General features: G+C 43.3%; 1 protein-coding gene and 1 long non-coding RNA gene across 2 annotated transcripts; one reads left to right on the top strand and one right to left on the bottom strand.

The window, feature by feature from the left end:
• Positions 1-2,056: 2,056 nt before the first annotated feature.
• Positions 2,057-5,400, bottom strand: LOC107657112 (iroquois-class homeodomain protein irx-3-like). The gene is made up of 4 exons (XM_016445122.1): positions 4,978-5,400; positions 3,281-4,313; positions 2,736-2,796; positions 2,057-2,388 (listed from the first exon to the last, which is right to left on the bottom strand). Exons 1-4 carry the CDS (start codon positions 5,188-5,190, stop codon positions 2,334-2,336), a joined length of 1,362 nt encoding a protein of 453 aa, XP_016300608.1. The 5' UTR covers positions 5,191-5,400; the 3' UTR covers positions 2,057-2,333.
• Positions 5,401-11,076: 5,676 nt separating this feature from the next.
• Positions 11,077-17,585, top strand: LOC107657096 (uncharacterized). Its single transcript, XR_001630636.1, has 3 exons — positions 11,077-11,203; positions 17,388-17,410; positions 17,493-17,585. It is a non-coding gene; the product is annotated as an uncharacterized LOC107657096 (long non-coding RNA).
• The last annotated feature ends 776 nt before the right edge of the window (positions 17,586-18,361 follow it).

Below are 18,361 nucleotides of genomic sequence, written 5' to 3'. Positions count from 1 at the left end.
CCTTACGTTGCTTAACACTCTGCTTATAAGCTCCCAGCAAATCTCACAAAAAGAACAAATGATCCCAAAAATGCCCATGGTCAACTTTCTCGAATAAATGACATAAATTAAAGATTATGATCTAAATGGCTCAGTCCATGTCAAGGCCGCTCAGAGTGGACTGTAGAGGGAGCTCCAACTCTAAATTTCTCCAAACTTTGGAAACCGTGAAACATATATGCCATGCAAATCATCTTCAAGAGGGAAAACGCATATAAATAAATAATTTCGCACAGTATCGAAGGCATATGGCAAGCAGCACAACATCAATGTCTGATTAGAATTCATTACATTTTTAAAAAGCAGAATCTCGAAAAATATAAATAGCCGAGATTACATTAACCATCTGTACAGAGGGAAGCATTTAACTTTTTTTGTGTGACTTTTCCCAAGAAGAAAATATTCAATTCTCATTACAGTGAAATTGAGTTGTATGCTATTTCAACCCAATATAAATGAAATAATTATTCATTTCATATTGGCTGTTCCGCCTCGGTGGGGATAATCCCCTTCCATTAATATCCAAATGCGCGATTCAAGATTTGATGGAACGGAATTTCGGAGAGATCGAATAGAGCTATACCATATATTTAAAAAAAGCGCGAACAGCGGGCAAGATGAATACGTTTTTATTAGCCCCGGACGGAGCTTTTATTTGTCGCTGTGTCTCTGGGTTATTATGGGCTGGAATGCATTGTAGTTCCAAAAGAGAGGCAGTGGCATAATTAATTACAATTTGCTGTATAGGCCTACAGACCGACATACCAGTTGCCCATTTGTGCTCCGTGTCAGTAAATCATTGGTAACTGGTGACAGGCTACACTTTGCGATAATTGTATTTACTTTAATCATTCTTAAACTTAAAAAAAAAAAAATCATTTTATGTCTTAGAGTTGTGTGTGATTGTTTACCGCGAGCTGTACATTTTAAATATTATTTTAATGCAGGTATTGCCATTCAAAACGGGTTTATATTTTAATATTGATTCTTGAAAATGTTCTATTCTTTTTCAATTATTAGATTTTTTTCTGTCTCAGAGACTCTGAAATTAAAATTGACATTTAAACCTATGCTGATATATATATAGATTTTTTTTTGTTCATTCTTTATTATTTATTTCACTGTGCGAAATACGGTCTTCAGTTTCGATGATGTAATTTTGGATGAACTGTGTCAAAATAATTCCTCCAGGCATTTTTCTCATTGGGAAATCGCAAGCCTTACGTTGCTTAACACTCTGCTTATAAGCTCCCAGCAAATCTCACAAAAAGAACGAATGATCCCAAAAATGCCCATGGTCAACTTTCTCGAATAAATGACATAAATGAAAGATTATGATCAAAATGGCTCAGTCCATGTAAAGGCCGCTCAGTGTGGACTGTAGAGGGAGCTCCAACTCTAAATTTCTCCAAACTTTGGAAACCGTGAAACATATATGCCATGCAAATCATCTTCAAGAGGGAAAACGCATATAAATAAATAATTTCGCACAGTATCGAAGGCATATGGCAAGCAGCACAACATCAATGTCTGATTAGAATTCATTACATTTTTAAAAAGCAGAATCTCGAAAAATATAAATAGCCGAGATTACATTAACCATCTGTACAGAGGGAAGCATTTAACTTTTTTTGTGTGACTTTTCCCAAGAAGAAAATATTCAATTCTCATTACAGTGAAATTGAGTTGTATGCTATTTCAACCCAATATAAATGAAATAATTATTCATTTCATATTGGCTGTTCCGCCTCGGTGGGGATAATCCCCTTCCATTAATATCCAAATGCGCGATTCAAGAAGGAGCTAATTACAGTTAAGTCCCCGAAATAGGAAAATACTTCAAATCCTCCGTTTCAAACCTCATAACCTCGAGTTAACGTTTCCCATTCCATTCAAAACACACACTGTAACCATTTCCGCACAGAAAAGCATGACATTTCTAATATAATTTACAATATTAACACTCCATTGTGTTTTTTGTTGTTGTTACAAAATACAAAAGTGACGGTAAAGTTGCAGCGGTTCATTTATTAGCCAAAATATAGACTTTCTTGTACAATTTCGGATCACAAGTATATACATTTTCTTTACCATATATACAAAACATTTCAACATCAAATCCTCACAGAGCTTACAAAAGAAAATGGGACTCACGGACTATTGGCCTGACAGCATTAACATCAGCCATTGTACACAGGACATGCTTACAATGTAAGTATACAGAAGTGAGTTATTTTTATTTTACATTCCTTACACAGGTTAAAATTAGAAGTGAACAAAAAAGAGAGAAAAGCCTACGAAGAAGAGAGGGCGGATAATACCGTGGCAGCTTCGAGTTGGTTCTGGGGCCTATATTGGGACATAGAAGGGAAGCATGAAAAACACGGGGCCAATACAAAACTAAATCTGCAAGCAAGTAGGCCTATAGAACGACGTTTTGAAATCAACATTCTGAAATATCGCATCGACGCACTGGAGATTTATTGGTTTGACATTATGAGTTTATTATTGCACAAGCACAATATATAAATCATGTTTAAACCACGGTATACCAAGTACCCGAGTGCGTGACTAGACAATCATGCATGATCATTATGTGATATTCAAATGTAAAAATTAACAAGTAACAATAACAAAAAAAAAGTAATACGCTAAAGTAAAGTCATGGACAGGCAATGTACGATCTCTGCTCTTACCGTCTTTGATGGAAGGCTGTTTTTAACAACTTTTTCTCTGCTTCCAAGGCACTAGATCTTTCTGAAATAATAAAACGAGTAACAACAACAAGAAAAGAAAAAAAATGATGTAAATGCCAATTTAATATTATTAGTATTATTGGTAGTATTATTTTAAAAAGCAGAGTCTATGTAAAAAGATCTTACAGCCAGTTGTTGAGAAAAAAAAAAGTTTGTGGCCTAGAAATATCAAAATTCGCACACACTAACACCTTTTAAAAGGCAACTCGAAGCCTTTTCCCATATATTCAATTGGACAAACTTTTGAGTATCTGAAGAAGAAAAAAAAGACGAATACAAATAATAATAATAAGTACCCTCCACTAGACATTTGCATTTCACGCGTAATTCTTTTTACTTGAATGTTTCACAGTAGTGATCAAATGAAGATGAATTCAGAGAGGAATAAGAATGGTGCGTGTCCAGTCTGTCAGTACAGTCTTAATGGTGTCAATAAAAAGCATTAATTGCACATCTCTGCGCTTCTCAGTGTGGGTGACATGTACCTGTGACTGTGGACTCAGAGTTTTGACTCCTGTCCTCTGCTTGTCTGCTGTACAGGGCAAGACCATTCGCCGAAGCCTGGTTACTGAGTCCTAAGTAGTGGTTTGAGTTCAGCAAGGCGAGCTGGTGTGCGGTGAAACCCCGATTTGTCCAGCTCTGGATTTTCCCTACGGGACACGAAAGGAGTCTGTGAGGAGCGATGATGGTCTGAGCGGCGGACGCAGCGGAAGTCCCGTTCATCAGAGGAGATTTTCGTGGATTGTCTGGAGTTGTGGCAGTCTCTGCCAAAGACCAGATCTTAGGTTTTGGAGCCGGAGGTGGGTTGTTTTCTGAGGGCGGAGAGTTGATGATGGCCTGGTTGAGTTTGACCGGCTCGCTGTTGGCCCGCTCTAAGCTGTTGTGGTGGTGGTGGTGATGATGAAGATTGTGATGGTGAAAGTGCTCTGCGCGGTCGCCGTGAATCTCTTTACCGTCTTTCACCATCGCTTTGAACAACCTTTGCTCCGGTCCTTGTAAATCCTCATAGCCGTCTGAAATTTCAGAGTCGCTCCTGCCGTCCAGTTTCAAATCAGAATGCAGCTCGTCCTGCTCGTCTAAATCGTCCTTATTCTCAATATTCTCCGTGTCAATATTTTCCAAATCGATTTCCTCCTCATCCTCGCGTTTGTCGCCGTCCTCTCCCTCGTGATCGCTGTTGTAAACATTTCCTTCTTCGTCCGTGCGACTCCGTGGGGCCCAGGTCATCTTGTTCTCCTTCTTTAGCCTCCTCCTGGCGTTGGCGAACCAGGTGGACACTTGAGTGAGGGTCATTTTAGTGATAATGGCCAGCATAATCTTCTCTCCTTTGGTGGGGTACGGGTTTTTCCGGTGCTCACTTAACCAGGCCTTGAGTGTGCTGGTGCTCTCCCTGGTGGCATTTTTGGGTCTGGAAGGGTCTCCGAACTGGTACTGACCATATGGGTAAAACGCAGGATGATGGTGGGCAAATCCATGATGCTGGACGCCCGGACTGTCCTTCAGTTCGTACTGTGCCCCCTTATAAACACAGAACACGGATCCAACATTAACGTGATTCAGTATTATTATTCTTGGCCTGGCATATAGTAGTTTTTTTTTTTTGTACTCAGTTGCAGTTCCCTGGTGTATTGCTGAATATATGAATTGCGTATGATTTTCAGTCTGTGTGAGCACTTACAAAAGGAAGGACTGATTTTTAAAATTTTATTATTATTATTATTTTAAATAGGCCTTATTGACTGCATTGCAATCTTTAGTAGCGTGCACTTTATATACTTAAATAAATTGTTCCAAATAAATTGACAAGATGCAGCCATATATTTGTTTATTTTGTGTATGAGTCTTTCACATTGTTTTCTTCCTTAATACATGGTAACAATTATTTAACGATTTTTATTTATTGTAATTGCAATCACAAGCACACTACACTTATTATTATTATTATTACTTATTTACTTTTATTTACTTTTACTTTTTCAACTTCTTTTGTATTTACCAAATGGAGTAAACAGCAAATTTCTCCACCGTTTTGCAAAACTAGCATTCAATAATGATTGGTATTGAACCATAAACTGAAGTAAAGGATTTTGTAACACACTTAAGTATTTTTTTTTTAAAAGTTTACTACATATGAGTTTGAGAGAGAAAGAGAAAACAGCACAAAAATAAAATGATTACTCACCAGCTGGTTGAAAATGGACAGATCATTTGAATAAGGAAGAAAAGCTCCATAGCTTTGTGCGGCAGCGAAAGGTGATCCGTACATACTGGAGAGAACATTAGAGAGCGCTCCGGACGGGCTCAGGTCTGCCCCGGCTCGGGCACTGCCTATCCCCTGCCTGTCCTGCGGGTATATGGGTCGGATGTACTGATATCCCAACTGTGGGAAAGACATTGTTGTGGAGAAAGTCTGCTGGAGTCACAAAAAGCGGCGAATCGCCCTCTTGGTGCGCACCACGATATCCACTTTACAGTGACTACAAAGTGTCAGGGAAGTCTATATTTCCTCCGAAAGAGCCAGTGTAAACGATCCGATTGCGCTTTCCTCCCTTACTTCCCTATTGATCTGAATGGACTAAGGTCAGGTCCTTACAGATTGCTTTAGATTATTGGAACTCCTTTTTGTGATTGACATTTTTAGTCGTTCAGAAGCTCCTCCTATTTCTCAAGTCTCACCCCCACTTACAGAGCCTCTCTCTCTCTTCCTCCCTCTCTCCCCCTCTCTCTCTCCGCTCCTGCTCTCCGTCTGGATAAGTCCTCTGACGTCGCCATTTCTTATTTGAATGAGTTTAAAATCTCATTTTATGGCTCGCCAATCATTTCATTTGTTATTTGCTCGCCGCTTCAGCCCTTTCCAATTTCTTGTTACTTCTCAAAAATTTCGATCATCCACAAAATGGTAAATATTTTATTCTTGTTAAGTCATTAACTTCCCGCAGATCTTTTGTGTCTTTATTTTACTCGCGTCTCCTCCACGTGAAACGAAGAACTTTAAAGTTTAAATCGGAGAGCACATACAGAATGTCGTGCTTACTCTTACAAAATACAAAAGGAATTTTTTTATGCGAAGAGCGTTTTTAGTGCATCTAAAACGGAACAAACCAGTCGGGGTCTTCTGACGCCTTTAGTGAAACATCAAAACACTGGCGTGTTACCGTTCGCCTTCAGAGTAAGTTGAGAAAAAAAAAACGAAAAGCCTTAACAATAGCATCATTTCGTAATGTGACTAGGCTATATGCCGTATATTGTGGGTTTCTGCAAATTACAATTTAGTGCATTTTAATTTTTGAACTATTGAAAATTATTATTATTAGGCCTATTATTGTTACTACTACTACTATATATGATTTATGTATTTAAGCTGTCAGCCTTGAAGGCTTTTTTGACGTATTAAAATTTAATCGCAAATGTTTCAATTGCATTCATGTGTAAAAGCTTCTGTTCCTAAAAACATATTTTGGGCTATTAACCTACAGGATTACTCTACAGATAGACAGATATCCATTGAAAAGATCTGATATAATCCGCACCCTTCTGTAAATAATACGGATTAAAACAAAGGACGATGATCACGATTGAAATTCCTTGAATCAATATATGAAAATATGCAGGAAACATCTATAATCGTATTATGCTCCCAATCTAGTGTCATCATATGTTTGCTAATCGTCTTCCAAACAACGGCCCCGATTAGTGCTTTAAGGAGTTTCGTTTATTTGAATATAGGATGACTAAATCTAAGTTCAGGAATGAAAGATTATGGTGAATCAACTTTGGCTTGGATTTAATGTGATGTGGTTTCCAAGAACGCAGCATTCTTCCTAAACCTTCCATCTGCTTTTAAAGAGATAGTTATTGTTATGGCATCCTAATATCTGGAATGTCATTTGTAATTGGCTCTTTGCTTATTTAAGGACTCCCGGTTTTCCATGTTCTCCTTACCACGTGTCTGCTGTTTTGACGTCTACCAATGCAGGATCACGGGGGTTATTAATTAGAACAGCAGTCTGATGCCATTCAGAGCGGATGGTAATAACTACATAACCGTCAATAACACCCACACGGACCTGCAGAGCTAACAAGAGCTCTCAGCCCACCCGACTGACCCCACAGCACTGCGCCATCTGGGACAATGCAAAACGCAGCTAACCCTCTAGGTGTCAAGCAGTCTGGTTTTATTTTTAGTCATATTTACCTACAGGTATTTGCAATGATTTTGACCCAAACTAACCGTTTTCAAACCGCTGAAGTTGGAAGCACGGAGGAAAGGAAAAGTGTGCGTGCTGGAGTCCGCCCTGCAGCGCTCTGAATTCGGATGGACACGTGTCTCATCCCGGGATCTGTCAGGGTTTCAAGGTTTGCTTCTGATTTATTGGCCCAATCAAATACACATGCACTAACTTAACACTTTCACACTGACCCAGGAAACTGGCACAGCCATAAAAGCATTAGGACGGTGTTTTCTTCCTGCCTTCTTCTCCCACACCGTTGGAAGCCCGTGTAACAATTTAAATAAAATGCTTAAACATTATTATCATTATAGTTTATATTTGTATACTTCTAATAATATTAATAGAAACAATAAAACTAAACAATTGTATCAGAATTATTAATAGACATTTGCTAATAGGGCACGCATTTATCTAATTGTTAATTTTTTTTTTTACCTATAGCCTAACAAGACTCCATTAAACGCAGGCCAACATTTCAAAATACCGCACTAATATCACGTGTATGAATAGGACAATCTCGGATGTGTGACTCGAGGGATGATTTCTGTGACTCCTTTACTAGCAATTATGCAGATGACACCGTTTCGCATTCTCCAGCACGCATCCAAATAAACAAGCAGAGACGTTGCGCTCAAAAGCGTTTCCTTACGCAATACACAAGATGCCTGCGACAGTGCTGATCAAAGACTTCAAACAGGGGCTCTTCAAATTACACCTATGAATCAGCTCTGTATGCCAAGGCGACAGAAAACAAGTAACACATACCCCATCGCACATGGTCTTTTAAACGGGCTTTTCTGATCCGATCTGTTAATTGAGGTGACAAAGGATTTAAAACGAAAACACACTTAATGACCTTTGATGTGTGTGGTGTATTCGACGGGGAGGAATGAGAAATATGTGTGTTAGAGTGACTGGCCTAAATCACATTTTCTTTAACAGCTCCGGCAAAGAGGATTTTATTTGGTTAGAGTTGAGAGGGTAAATCAGTTTGCAAGTTCTGTGAAGAGTTTACATTTTGCATCTAAGTTTTGGTTAAACAGAAAAACGACTAGTAATATAGTAGATCTATCTTGATTATAAAGAATCGCAGAACCACTAGTGCTATATAGGGTTGGTCTAAAAAGATTATGATTTATAATATGTTTTATACTAAGTGGTTCCAGATTATTAACCACTTTTCATCAAAATCTATCCACGATTTTATAGAGCAGCTTTCTGCAAAAATAAACTTACTACTTCATGTATTAGTTTACATAACATCATTAAAACTGTATTGCTAGTTTTATATAGTTAGTTTTAATGCTTAAAACTAACTAGCTAATTAGTTTTATTGCTGAAGTGCAAAAAAAAAACTTGTAGGGAGAAGTTTTAATTTTCCTATACAAAACACCTCTGTCTAAAAATCAATATATATATATATGTGTGTGTGTGTGTGTGTGTGTGTGTGTGTGTGTGTGTGTGTGTGTGGCTAAACACATTTGTGTGTGTGTGTGTGTGTGTGTGTGTGTGTGTGTGTGTGTGTGTGTGTGTGAAATGGCTGAGGACATTTAATCCAATAAATGCTTTCAAAAATGAACTCAGGAGCAAGTGTACTTCCTGAATATGTTTAAAGTTTAAATGTTACTGTTAGCATAATTTGACTAATGTTATTTTAATAAGGTTTCTCCAATCAATCGTGTCTATTAAAGAGATAACTTGCGGTGGAGGAGAAAGTGACGAGTTTTGAACTGTTCCCTGGGCACACACGGCAATTTGGAGCAAATTAAGAGTAGTCAATGGACTGCAACTTATTAAAATGCTTTAACAAATTGTGCCAAACACCAAATTCAAAGGCGACGTCTGTTTTAACCCTTCATTAGCTAGAGGACCAAATGCTCTATCAGAACCGACCTTGTTGTCCTACCGAACATCTACAGGTGGTTTAGATTACACGTTCTGGCGTCTGTGCACTGTGGGGATTTTCTTAACATTTATGCCTTTACACTAACACGGGCGGATTTAGACCTCTTGTTTTCACAATATCAAGAGGCTTAAATACAATGGAAGAAAAAGTCTATCCTAATCATATAAATGTTAATCGTGTATCTAATATTATACTGTGTGCAGCTTTTGGCAACTGAAGCAAAGCACAGACGAAAAAGGAAGAAAAAAACATTTCCCTCAGCATCAACGCTTCGACGACAACCCCAGTCTATTAAGTGACTGCTGAAGTCTGAGTGCTGAGGCTGTGGAAATCCAGAGGGACTTATTCTCGATTGTTTCTTCGGCTGTGATACGGGGCAAGCGTATAGTCGGAGCAGCGCGGTCATAAAGTGGGAATTTGGATTTGGTAAATTGCGCAGCCAGCGGCGGCCACGCGCAGTAATTGATTGAGAAGGTCAGAGCACGCGCTGCCCAGTCTTCGCGCGCAGCTTTGGTAAATATTTTGATGGCGGTCTTGCGCGGGCTTCGAGTTGTTCTATTAGCAAGGCAGGGTCACTTTCATTTATCGGTATTTGCCAACATCTGCCCTCTCAGCAAAGTGCACACACGTACAAGACCTATTTTTTTTTTCCTCAGTTGCCTTTTAGAGTAAATTTGTAGAGAATGACTGACAATGTGAATGTGATAAGAATAGGTTTCCAGTTTTTCTACTTGTGCAGGTCATTCAGTAGTTCTACCTGACATAATAATAATAATAATAATAATAATAATTATTATTATTATAATTATAATAATTATTATTATGTTTCTGGGGGAAAACAAAGCACAGAAAATTGTCCAGTGTTTCTGGACAATCTTCACAACGGTGATTTGAATATTAGCCACATGCTTGTTTTCTTCACTGCTGTCGGCCTTTCTCTGCGTGGTTGTCTCCTGTATCAGTAACAAAGCAGCCATTGATTTTATGGTAAAGTCACTTTGCAAAGGGAATGAGTTCCTGTGGCCGGGGATATCAGTGTGTTACACAGGTATAGCCCAGGTAACAAGATGAGAATTGATTCAGCATTACAGCTGATCAATACCAAAATAAGTAACTTCAGGCCTGAATTAAAATACAAGTTGGAGCTTGCTTTGCTGCTGTCAGTTTATGGAGAAGGGACAGAAAGACACACAGTAGCACGACTGAAAGAAAGTGTGTACGTGTGTTCAAGGGCAAGACCAGAGTGCACAAGCACCATCTTTTTATGTTATGTTGACAGATTAGAATTCAGTTATCTTAGCTATAAAACTGTCATCTGCACATATGCAAATTGCTATGCCAATGCATTACCATTACTAATACCATTCCAAATCTATGTTAGTAGTAATAACTGTAAACAATCCGGTCACTTATGATTAATGCTTCATGTGGTGACACACAGTAACTACTTCTGGTTTAAAAACTAATTCTGTCAGCAGTAACTCCTAATAATAAACAACATAAAGTAATTATTTATCCTTAATTCTACAGTGACTTGCCTAGAGATATTTCATTGAGGGGTCAGTAATAAACCGCTTGGACTACTAAAACCCTCATTGTACTGCATCATTCTCTGTGTACATGATGAAATCATTTGATTAAGAGGTGCAGCAAGCAATTCCTGAACACAAGATATTCCAGTGGAAGTTTTTTTGACTTGAACATTCTTAGGCCAAAGAATGCCAGTTTATGATCTCCAGGAAGTACACAAAGAAAATATGGTTGCATTCTATCGATCTCAAGTTGAAGGCAGTCAGGAAGGATTTTTTCTTATAGAAGATGTTTGCCTGAAGCAAGTTGTGTCTAATATCTATAGAAAGATTACAGGGTGCCCCAATAGCATATTGAGCTGCTGGACATAGCATGCACACATAATGAAGACATCTTCCATCAGCAACAAATTGTGCTGAACAAAAGGAGAGTGACAGAAAGAGAAACAGAATAACTATTCATGATTAAAATCAGACCTATAGAGTGGATTTACAGCTAAAACAAAGAAGCTGTTTGAGTAATCCAGTAATAATCTAATTGTGTGATTTTTATACAGTCCATTCCAGATTGCTAGCTCTCCTTGTTTTGTTTTTTTTGTTTTTTTCCTCTGGTTAGTATATAACTGCAGGAGATGCAGCTGTACTAACACAGAGGCCCCTATCCACCCAGAGGCACTGATAACCCTGCGGGAAGAATAGCTCAGAGTTTACATATTGATGCATCCTCAAATATAAAGTCAAGTAGGTTTTTAAAGATTGTATGCCTTGTATAACCTAACAGTTCAAAATCTAACCTCCTGTCTTTAATGTAAAAGAATGCAAGCTAGTTTTTTTTTTCATCCTTATTATCTTTTTTATAACCGGCTAATAGCAAATAGTAGTGCGAGCCTGTTATCAGGTCTAGACTGAATAGCATTATGGTCTTCGGTGTGTGTGTGTGTGTGTAATCAGTAATATTGAGTGGCACAGCATGCCAACACACTGAGGTCAGTGCAGTTTATATGGCCAGCACTTGTACTCAGCATGAAGTTAGTGATATGACAGACCACCTAAGCACTGTCCTCATGTACACACTCCAGACTAAGTGTATGAAAGTGTGTTTGTGTGGTACATTAACATGTTAATAAAAGTAGTATATGTAAAAGTGTATACTATCTGTCTATCTATCTATCTATGTAATGTATATGAATGTAAATATAAATATAGAATTATATAAAGTAAATGTAAATTTACAATGTTACATTGTATTCTACAGACAAATATACATTATTTCAGTTTAATTTCAACAACATTTAATTTCAGATTTTTTTTTTGTTTAATAATTCTGTTATTTTCACTCTATATATTTCCCTTTCGATACTACACTTGTACTGTGTCTTGCTAGATGCTATGGGGAAAAAAGTCCTTTTTTCTCCTGAACTGAAGCCTTTTTCAATCACGCAGTGAAACTGCACGGCCGTTGGTTCGTGAAGTATGTTTTAAAAACGAACCAATGGCCCGGCAGCGGTGCTGCACAAACCTATGACAGCGAAGCCCGCCAGAATGGGCGGAGTCATCTGGCTATGTAAGCAGCCGCTTCGCCATAGGATTCAGATTTCTTCTCTTTCAGCGACGATGACGTTCTTCGCATCTCCGCTGACTGAAGAGCCTGCTCGCCGTTGACACGCCTCACAGTGGAACGACTGCCCGGCTGATTCAGCGCCTTTCGCCGCCTTCAGGTACGTGCAGCAGCAGTCCGGTTCCCCTGCCGCCATCCGGCGAGCCGATAAAGAGCAATTTCTAAAGAGCAAATTTCTACGGCGTTGTTTCAAATGCAGCGCCGTTACTGCGGTACGTGCAGGGCTCCCTTGCACGCCGATGATGGCCATCGTGAGTGTGTTTCCTGCGTGGGGAAATCCCACGTGGAATCCGCGCTTACCGAGACGAATTGCTCCCACTATGAGAGCATGACTCTCGCCTCTCTGCGCTTGCGGATAGGTTTCTTTGCTGAAATCGACCCCGCCCCTCGCACCCTCCCGTTTTCTTCCTCCCAGGAAACTGTGAGGAAAAAACAGCGGGGCAGAGGATCTTAGCGCTCGGATGCGAGCGAGCTTATATCGTTTAGGTCCCGCGTACCTCGCTCTCTCCACACAGAGAGGCTGACAGCGTCCCTCTGCCAGCGCGAGTGATCTGGTCTCGTTCGGTGGGAGTGACGAGGAGCTGCTGGATGACAGCCTGTCATTAGCAGCCTCGGACGTGGAGAAGCTGTGGGGCTCTATCGCTGACCCCGCCCCCCTGCCGCCGTCCGAGCCCATCGACATTAAACCCATCCCAGATTTACCCCGAATTACTCCGTGTCCTCTCGAAAGCCGTTGAAGAGCTGGGGTTGGAGTGGTCTCCACCGGAAGAGCCCTCCCGCAGCCGTCTGGATGAATGGTTCCTGCCTGGGCGCCGTCAAGCCCCTAGCCAGAGATCCTCTCCTTTTTTTTCCGGAGGTCCACGACGAGCTCACCAGATCATGGCGCGCCCCATACTCTGCCCGCCTCCGTTCTGCTGCTTCATCCGCTCTCACCTAGGTCGACGGTGCTGAAGGCAAGGGGTATGAGAAATTGCCTCCGCTCGACAAGGCAGTGGCCGCGCATCTCTGCCCGCCCACTGAGATGGCCTGGAAGGCTAAGGCTGCCCATCCATCCAAGCCATGTAGGGCGACGTCAGCCCTCGCTGGTTGCGCCTACTCATCGGCTGGGCAAGCGGCCTCGGCGCTCCACTCAATGGCCATGCTCCAGGTCTTCCAGGCCAAGCTCCTCGCCAGCACAGACGAGTCAGGCCCGGACCACGCGACGCTCAGGGAGCTGAGGAGCGTGACAGACCTGGCTTTGTGCGCAACAAAGACCACGGCTCAGGCTATTGGGTGCTCCATGGCCAGTCTGGTGGTGTTGGAGCGCCACCTATGGCTGACCCTGACCGAGATCAAGGATGCTGACAAGGTCCAGTTCCTCGACGCCCCGGTCTCTCCCAATGGTCTGTTCGGGCCAGTATTCGAGGGCCTCGCTGAGCGCTTTACTGAAGCACAGAAGTCGTCCCAAGCCATGCAACACTTCCTACCAAAGCGCTCCAGCACTGCAGCTGCCTCGAGTCGCCCCAAATCTGCACCGACTCAGCAGCCCGCGAAACGCCTGCACCTGCGGCGGCCGCCGCCACCCAGCCAGCCAGCCAAGCCTGAGCCTCGAAGACGTTCCTGCTCAGCCAAATGCTACCCGTTTCCGAAGTGCCAGGGCCCCCGGCCTAAGCTAGTGCTGGACCCGGCGCCTCCGGGGTCATCCTGAGCAAAGGAGCAGTAAGAGGAGGAGGTCAAGTCTCCCTGCAGCGGGACCACCCCCCAAGCTGCCTCTCGTAAGCCGCCAATCACCCCGTCTAGTTCCAGGTGCAGCCAGCAATGTGTTTGATCTAAACTCTGGGCCCTTTCAAGTGCCCAAACGGCGATCCACTGTTATAGTGGGCAAAATAAAACACAAACATTTTCAAAGAAAGAGCAAATTTCCTCTTCCATTTCTTATGAGTACCGTGTCCCCTTGCAGTGACCAGGCACTTGAACCAATCCAACCCCTGTCCTTCTGGGCCGAGGCGTGGCAAGCCATCCCCGGGGTATCAGAATGGGTTCTGGGGATAATAAAGCGAGGTTATTCACTCCAATTCGCTCGAAGACCCCTGCGCTTCAGCGGAGTGGTCCCCAAGTGAGGAATTTGCTGGAAAAAGGAGCCATAGAAGTGGTTCCTCCGGCCCAGAGCGAGTCAGGCTTCTACAGCCATTACTTCCTCATCCCCAAGAAGGACAGCGGCCTACGGCCCGTCCTCGATCTCAGACGACTGAATCACGCCCTCATGAGACGGCCATTCAGAATGATTACACTGAAACAGATCCTTTCGCAAATCCGCCCAGAGGACTGGTTCTATTCTCTGGATCTGAAAGACGCCTATTTTCACATCCAGATAGCCCCCCATCACAGGCCATTCTTGAGATTTGCCTTCGAGGGAGTGGCTTATCAATACACGGTCCTTCCCTTCGGGCTGTCCCTGGCTCCACGCACCTTTACGAAGTGCATGGATGCGGCTCTTTCCCCCCTGAGACAGGCGGGAATCCGCATTCTCAACTACCTCGACAACTGGCTCGTCCTGGCCCAGTCAAGGGAGAGACAGGCGGGAATCCGCGTTCTCAACTACCTCGACGACTGGCTCATTCTGGCCCAGTCGGAGGCGGAGTCACTATCTTACAAAGCCCTTCTCCTCAGCCATTTGGAATGCCTGGGGCTCAGGATGAACTTTGCCAAAAGCGCACTGTTTCCCAGCAAGCGAGTCTCGTTCCTGGGAACAGCATTCGACTCGGCTCAAATGAAAGCGAAGGTCACAACAGAGCGCGCCTTAAGCATACGGTGGCTCGCGGCCTCCTTCAAGGCTGGTGCCTCTCACCCCCTCAAGAGGTTTCAGAAAATGCTAGGCCTCATGGCTGCAGCATCTCCAGTGCTACAGTTGGGCCTGCTGCGAATGCGCCCCCTCCAGCACTGGCTGAAACTGTGGGTTCCATTCCACGCGTGGCGTCATGAACGCCTGATTATCAGGGTAGATCAGGACTGTGTAACGGCCCTGACACCCTGGATGAACACTCAATGGATGGAACAGGGAGTTCCCCTGGGAATGGTCTACAGGAAGAAGGTAGTTTCGACAGATGCTTCCAACACAGGTTGGGGAGCTCTGTGCGAAGGGAAACCGACGTTCGGCAACTGGTCGATAGCTGAAAGCAGTCTGCACATCAACTGCCTCGAAATGTTGGCGGTATGGCGGGTCTGTCGAACCTTTCTACCAGACCTCAGGGGACATCATGACTTGGTCCGTTCGGACAGCATGACGGTGGTGTCCTACATAAATCGCCAGGGGGGATTATCCTCGAAGCGGCTCCTTGTACTAGAAGAGCGCCTCTTGGAATGGGCCCAGCTAAACCTACGTTCGCTGAGAGCAGCACACATACCAGGCATATTGAACCGAGGAGCAGATATGTTGTCACGAAGCAAGGTCCCCTCAGAGGAGTGGATGCTTCATCCGCAGACAGTTCAGAAAATTTGGGAAGTCTTCGGCATGGCGGAAGTAGACAATTCTCTTCGCCTCAGAAGACAATTCTCACTGCCCAATCTATTTTTACAGGGACAAGGATGCGTTGGCCCACGACTGGCCCAACCTCCTTCTCTACGCTTTTCCCCCGGTTGCCCTGATTCCACAGGTAATCAGGCAGATCAGGGAACAGAAACGCAAAGTGCTCCTGGTGGCCCCGATCTGGAGAAACCAGCGTTGGTTGGCAGAGCTGTCGCAGCTGCTAATAGCAGCCCCGTGGCCTATTCCCCTGAGGAGAGATCTCCTCTCCCAGGCGAACAGGACGATATGGCACCCCAGACCAGAGCTGTGGGCCTTGCACCTGTGGCCACTCGACGGGAGCCTATTAGTCTCCCAGAGTGTGTATTGAACACCATTTCTCAGGCTAGAGCTCCAACAACAAGATGCCTCTACGCCCTTAAATGGTCAGCATTCTCTGCCTGGTGCTCAAACCGCGGGGAGGACCCGCTCACTTGTGACATATCGGTGATACTGTCCTTCCTGCAGGATCTGTTGGACAAGGGACGCTCCCCGTCCACGCTCAAGGTCTATGTGGTGGCAATAGCGGCTTCTCATGCCCCTACAACTAAGTGGATAATTGACGCTATTCTGCTAGCCTACTCTTCCTTGGGCCTACAATGCCCGGTTGGAGTACGAGCCCACTCAACTAGAGGCATCGCCTCTTCGTGGGCGTGGTCTAGTGGTGTGACCATTGCAGAAATTTGTGCGGCGGTCGGCTGGGCCTCGCTGTCCACTTTTGCTAGGTTCTATAACCTGGATGTCCCTGCCTTGTAGGCAAGGGTTCTTTCTGCTTAACTGGCACGCAGTTCGCTCTGAGTGCAGTTTGGACGTAATATGCCCAGACCTATCAGAGAGCTTACTTGTGCGCTCTCGGCCCCCATGGGTGCTGAGGCTGCGCAAGTCTTCTGGAACGATCACTCGGCTGGGTGAGGCATTCATGAGACTTAGCCCGTTAGCCTGGAGGAATTTATTGTTCTTGTTCTCTTGGGCGCTGAGGTGCTTAAGACAAGGATTATCATTGTCGTTCCTCTGCCATGGCACGGCGTGATTGTACTGTTCCCATAGCGTCTAGCAAGAGGCAGTACAAGTGTAGTATCGAAAGGGAACGTACTCGGTTACAAACATAACCTCGGTTCCCTGAGATACGGGAACGAGTACTGCGTCGCTAGCCCTGGCGACTAGGCTCAGTCGTCACTTCAGTCGAAGTAACCCGAATCCTATGGCGAAGCGGCTGCTTATATAGCCAGATGACTCCGCCCATTCTGGCGGGCTTTGGTGGGCTTTGCTGCCATAGGTTTGTGCAGCACTAATGCCGAGCCATTGGTTCGTTTTTAAAACATACTGCACGAACCAATGACCGTGCAGTTTCACTGCGTGATTGAAAAAGGCTTCAGTTCAGGAGAAAAAAAGACTTTTTTCCCCATAGCGTCTAGCAAGACGCAATACTCATTCCCGTATCTCAGGGAACCGAGGTTACGTTTGTAACCGAGTAAATTTTTCTTTTCCTTTTTCTGTATTTGGATCGCTGATACAAGCCTGCACTGGGATAAAGAAAAACAGCTATTTGTAATAAACAGAAACACATTTACCATTTTTCTGGAGTCGTCAGACCTTGGGATAACAAGATCGCTTCGTTTCTTTTGTGTGCAGCCGAGTGTAATTGTTTGTAGATTTTGTTTCAGAGTTGCCTTGTGAAATTGAGCAAATGTTAACCCACTTTATTTCTCTCTCTCTGTGTACGCATGTGTTTGTGTATTTGGGGCCATTTGTTACCTTGTGAGCAGTGGAGCAGCAATGGACTCAGCTGGTAGGTCACTCCACTGTGACCCAGTGATGATTACATGCACACACAGACACACACTCCCCTAATTCCCTTTTCATACCCACAGGCTTGGGAAGAGCTGCCAGATTTTCAGAACAATGCCACCCTCATCATCACCGTTAACGCCTCTCTCCTCCTCAGAAACATCCCAGATCCCAACACGGCCTCTATATTATCCTCACATATCAATGTCTGCTGGTGTCTGTTGTGGCTGGCCCTATCAGAAGCTTGGCATGTGTGCAATCAAATCACTTCCTTCTGTATCCTGCAGATTATGAAAAGCGATTAATGATTACACGCAGCACCAAACTGAAAAAATGAAGGGGGTGAATTGACCTGAGTGAGAGGTTTTCAGTGCTACACAGATTGATGTTGAGCATGGCAACCGGAAATCCAAGTTGTGTTCCAAATGTTGCTCTTAAAAAAAGAAAAGGTTAAAAAGGTATACCTTTGTACTTTATTACCATAAAGTGTGCATATTAGTACCTTAAAGGTACATATTAATACCTAAAGTGTACATAGTATCTTAATGGCATATATTAGTACTTTTTGAAAAGGGCACTGCTCCAGTGACAGGTTTTGGACCATTGTTTCTTAGAGTATACACTTTTAACCATGTATAAGGTTATTTTGTCATCCAAAGCTAAAAATGCAAAAATTGAGAGTATGAAGTGTCTAGCATTCATTTCTTTGGTTAATCAAGTGCATCATCCGGGTATTTGAAGTGTGCCTTTTCTTTTTGGAAATTGAACACACTACTCACACTATTTCTTCTACAGAATGGTGCATAAGTATCCAAATTGGGACACAGCTCCAGTTTTACTCCCTTATAATAAATATGACTCACACTGGTTGACCACACAGCTCAGAGGAGATGCTCACCGGTGGTGGGCAGACAGTGGTGCATCTCTCAGTAGGATGGTTGTGAAGGATTAA

Source organism: Sinocyclocheilus anshuiensis, unplaced genomic scaffold (genome assembly GCF_001515605.1).
Source record: "Sinocyclocheilus anshuiensis isolate Anshui unplaced genomic scaffold, SAMN03320099.WGS_v1.1 scaffold944, whole genome shotgun sequence".
In the NCBI taxonomy this organism is placed as follows: Eukaryota; Metazoa; Chordata; class Actinopteri; order Cypriniformes; family Cyprinidae; genus Sinocyclocheilus; species Sinocyclocheilus anshuiensis.
Note: the sequence above shows the minus strand (reverse complement) of the source record. Positions and strands in the feature narration are given on the sequence as shown.

Excerpts from the sequence above, each read along its gene's own strand:
- LOC107657112 (XM_016445122.1), bottom strand. The coding sequence starts at position 5,190 with ATGTCTTTCCCACAGTTGGGATATCAGTACATCCGACCCATATACCCG. Across the intron at positions 2,797-3,280 it reads CTCTGAGTCCACAGTCACAG|AAAGATCTAGTGCCTTGGAA; the intron begins GTACATGTCACC and ends TTATTATTTCAG. Across the intron at positions 2,389-2,735 it reads ACAGCCTTCCATCAAAGACG|GCCCCAGAACCAACTCGAAG; the intron begins GTAAGAGCAGAG and ends GTCCCAATATAG.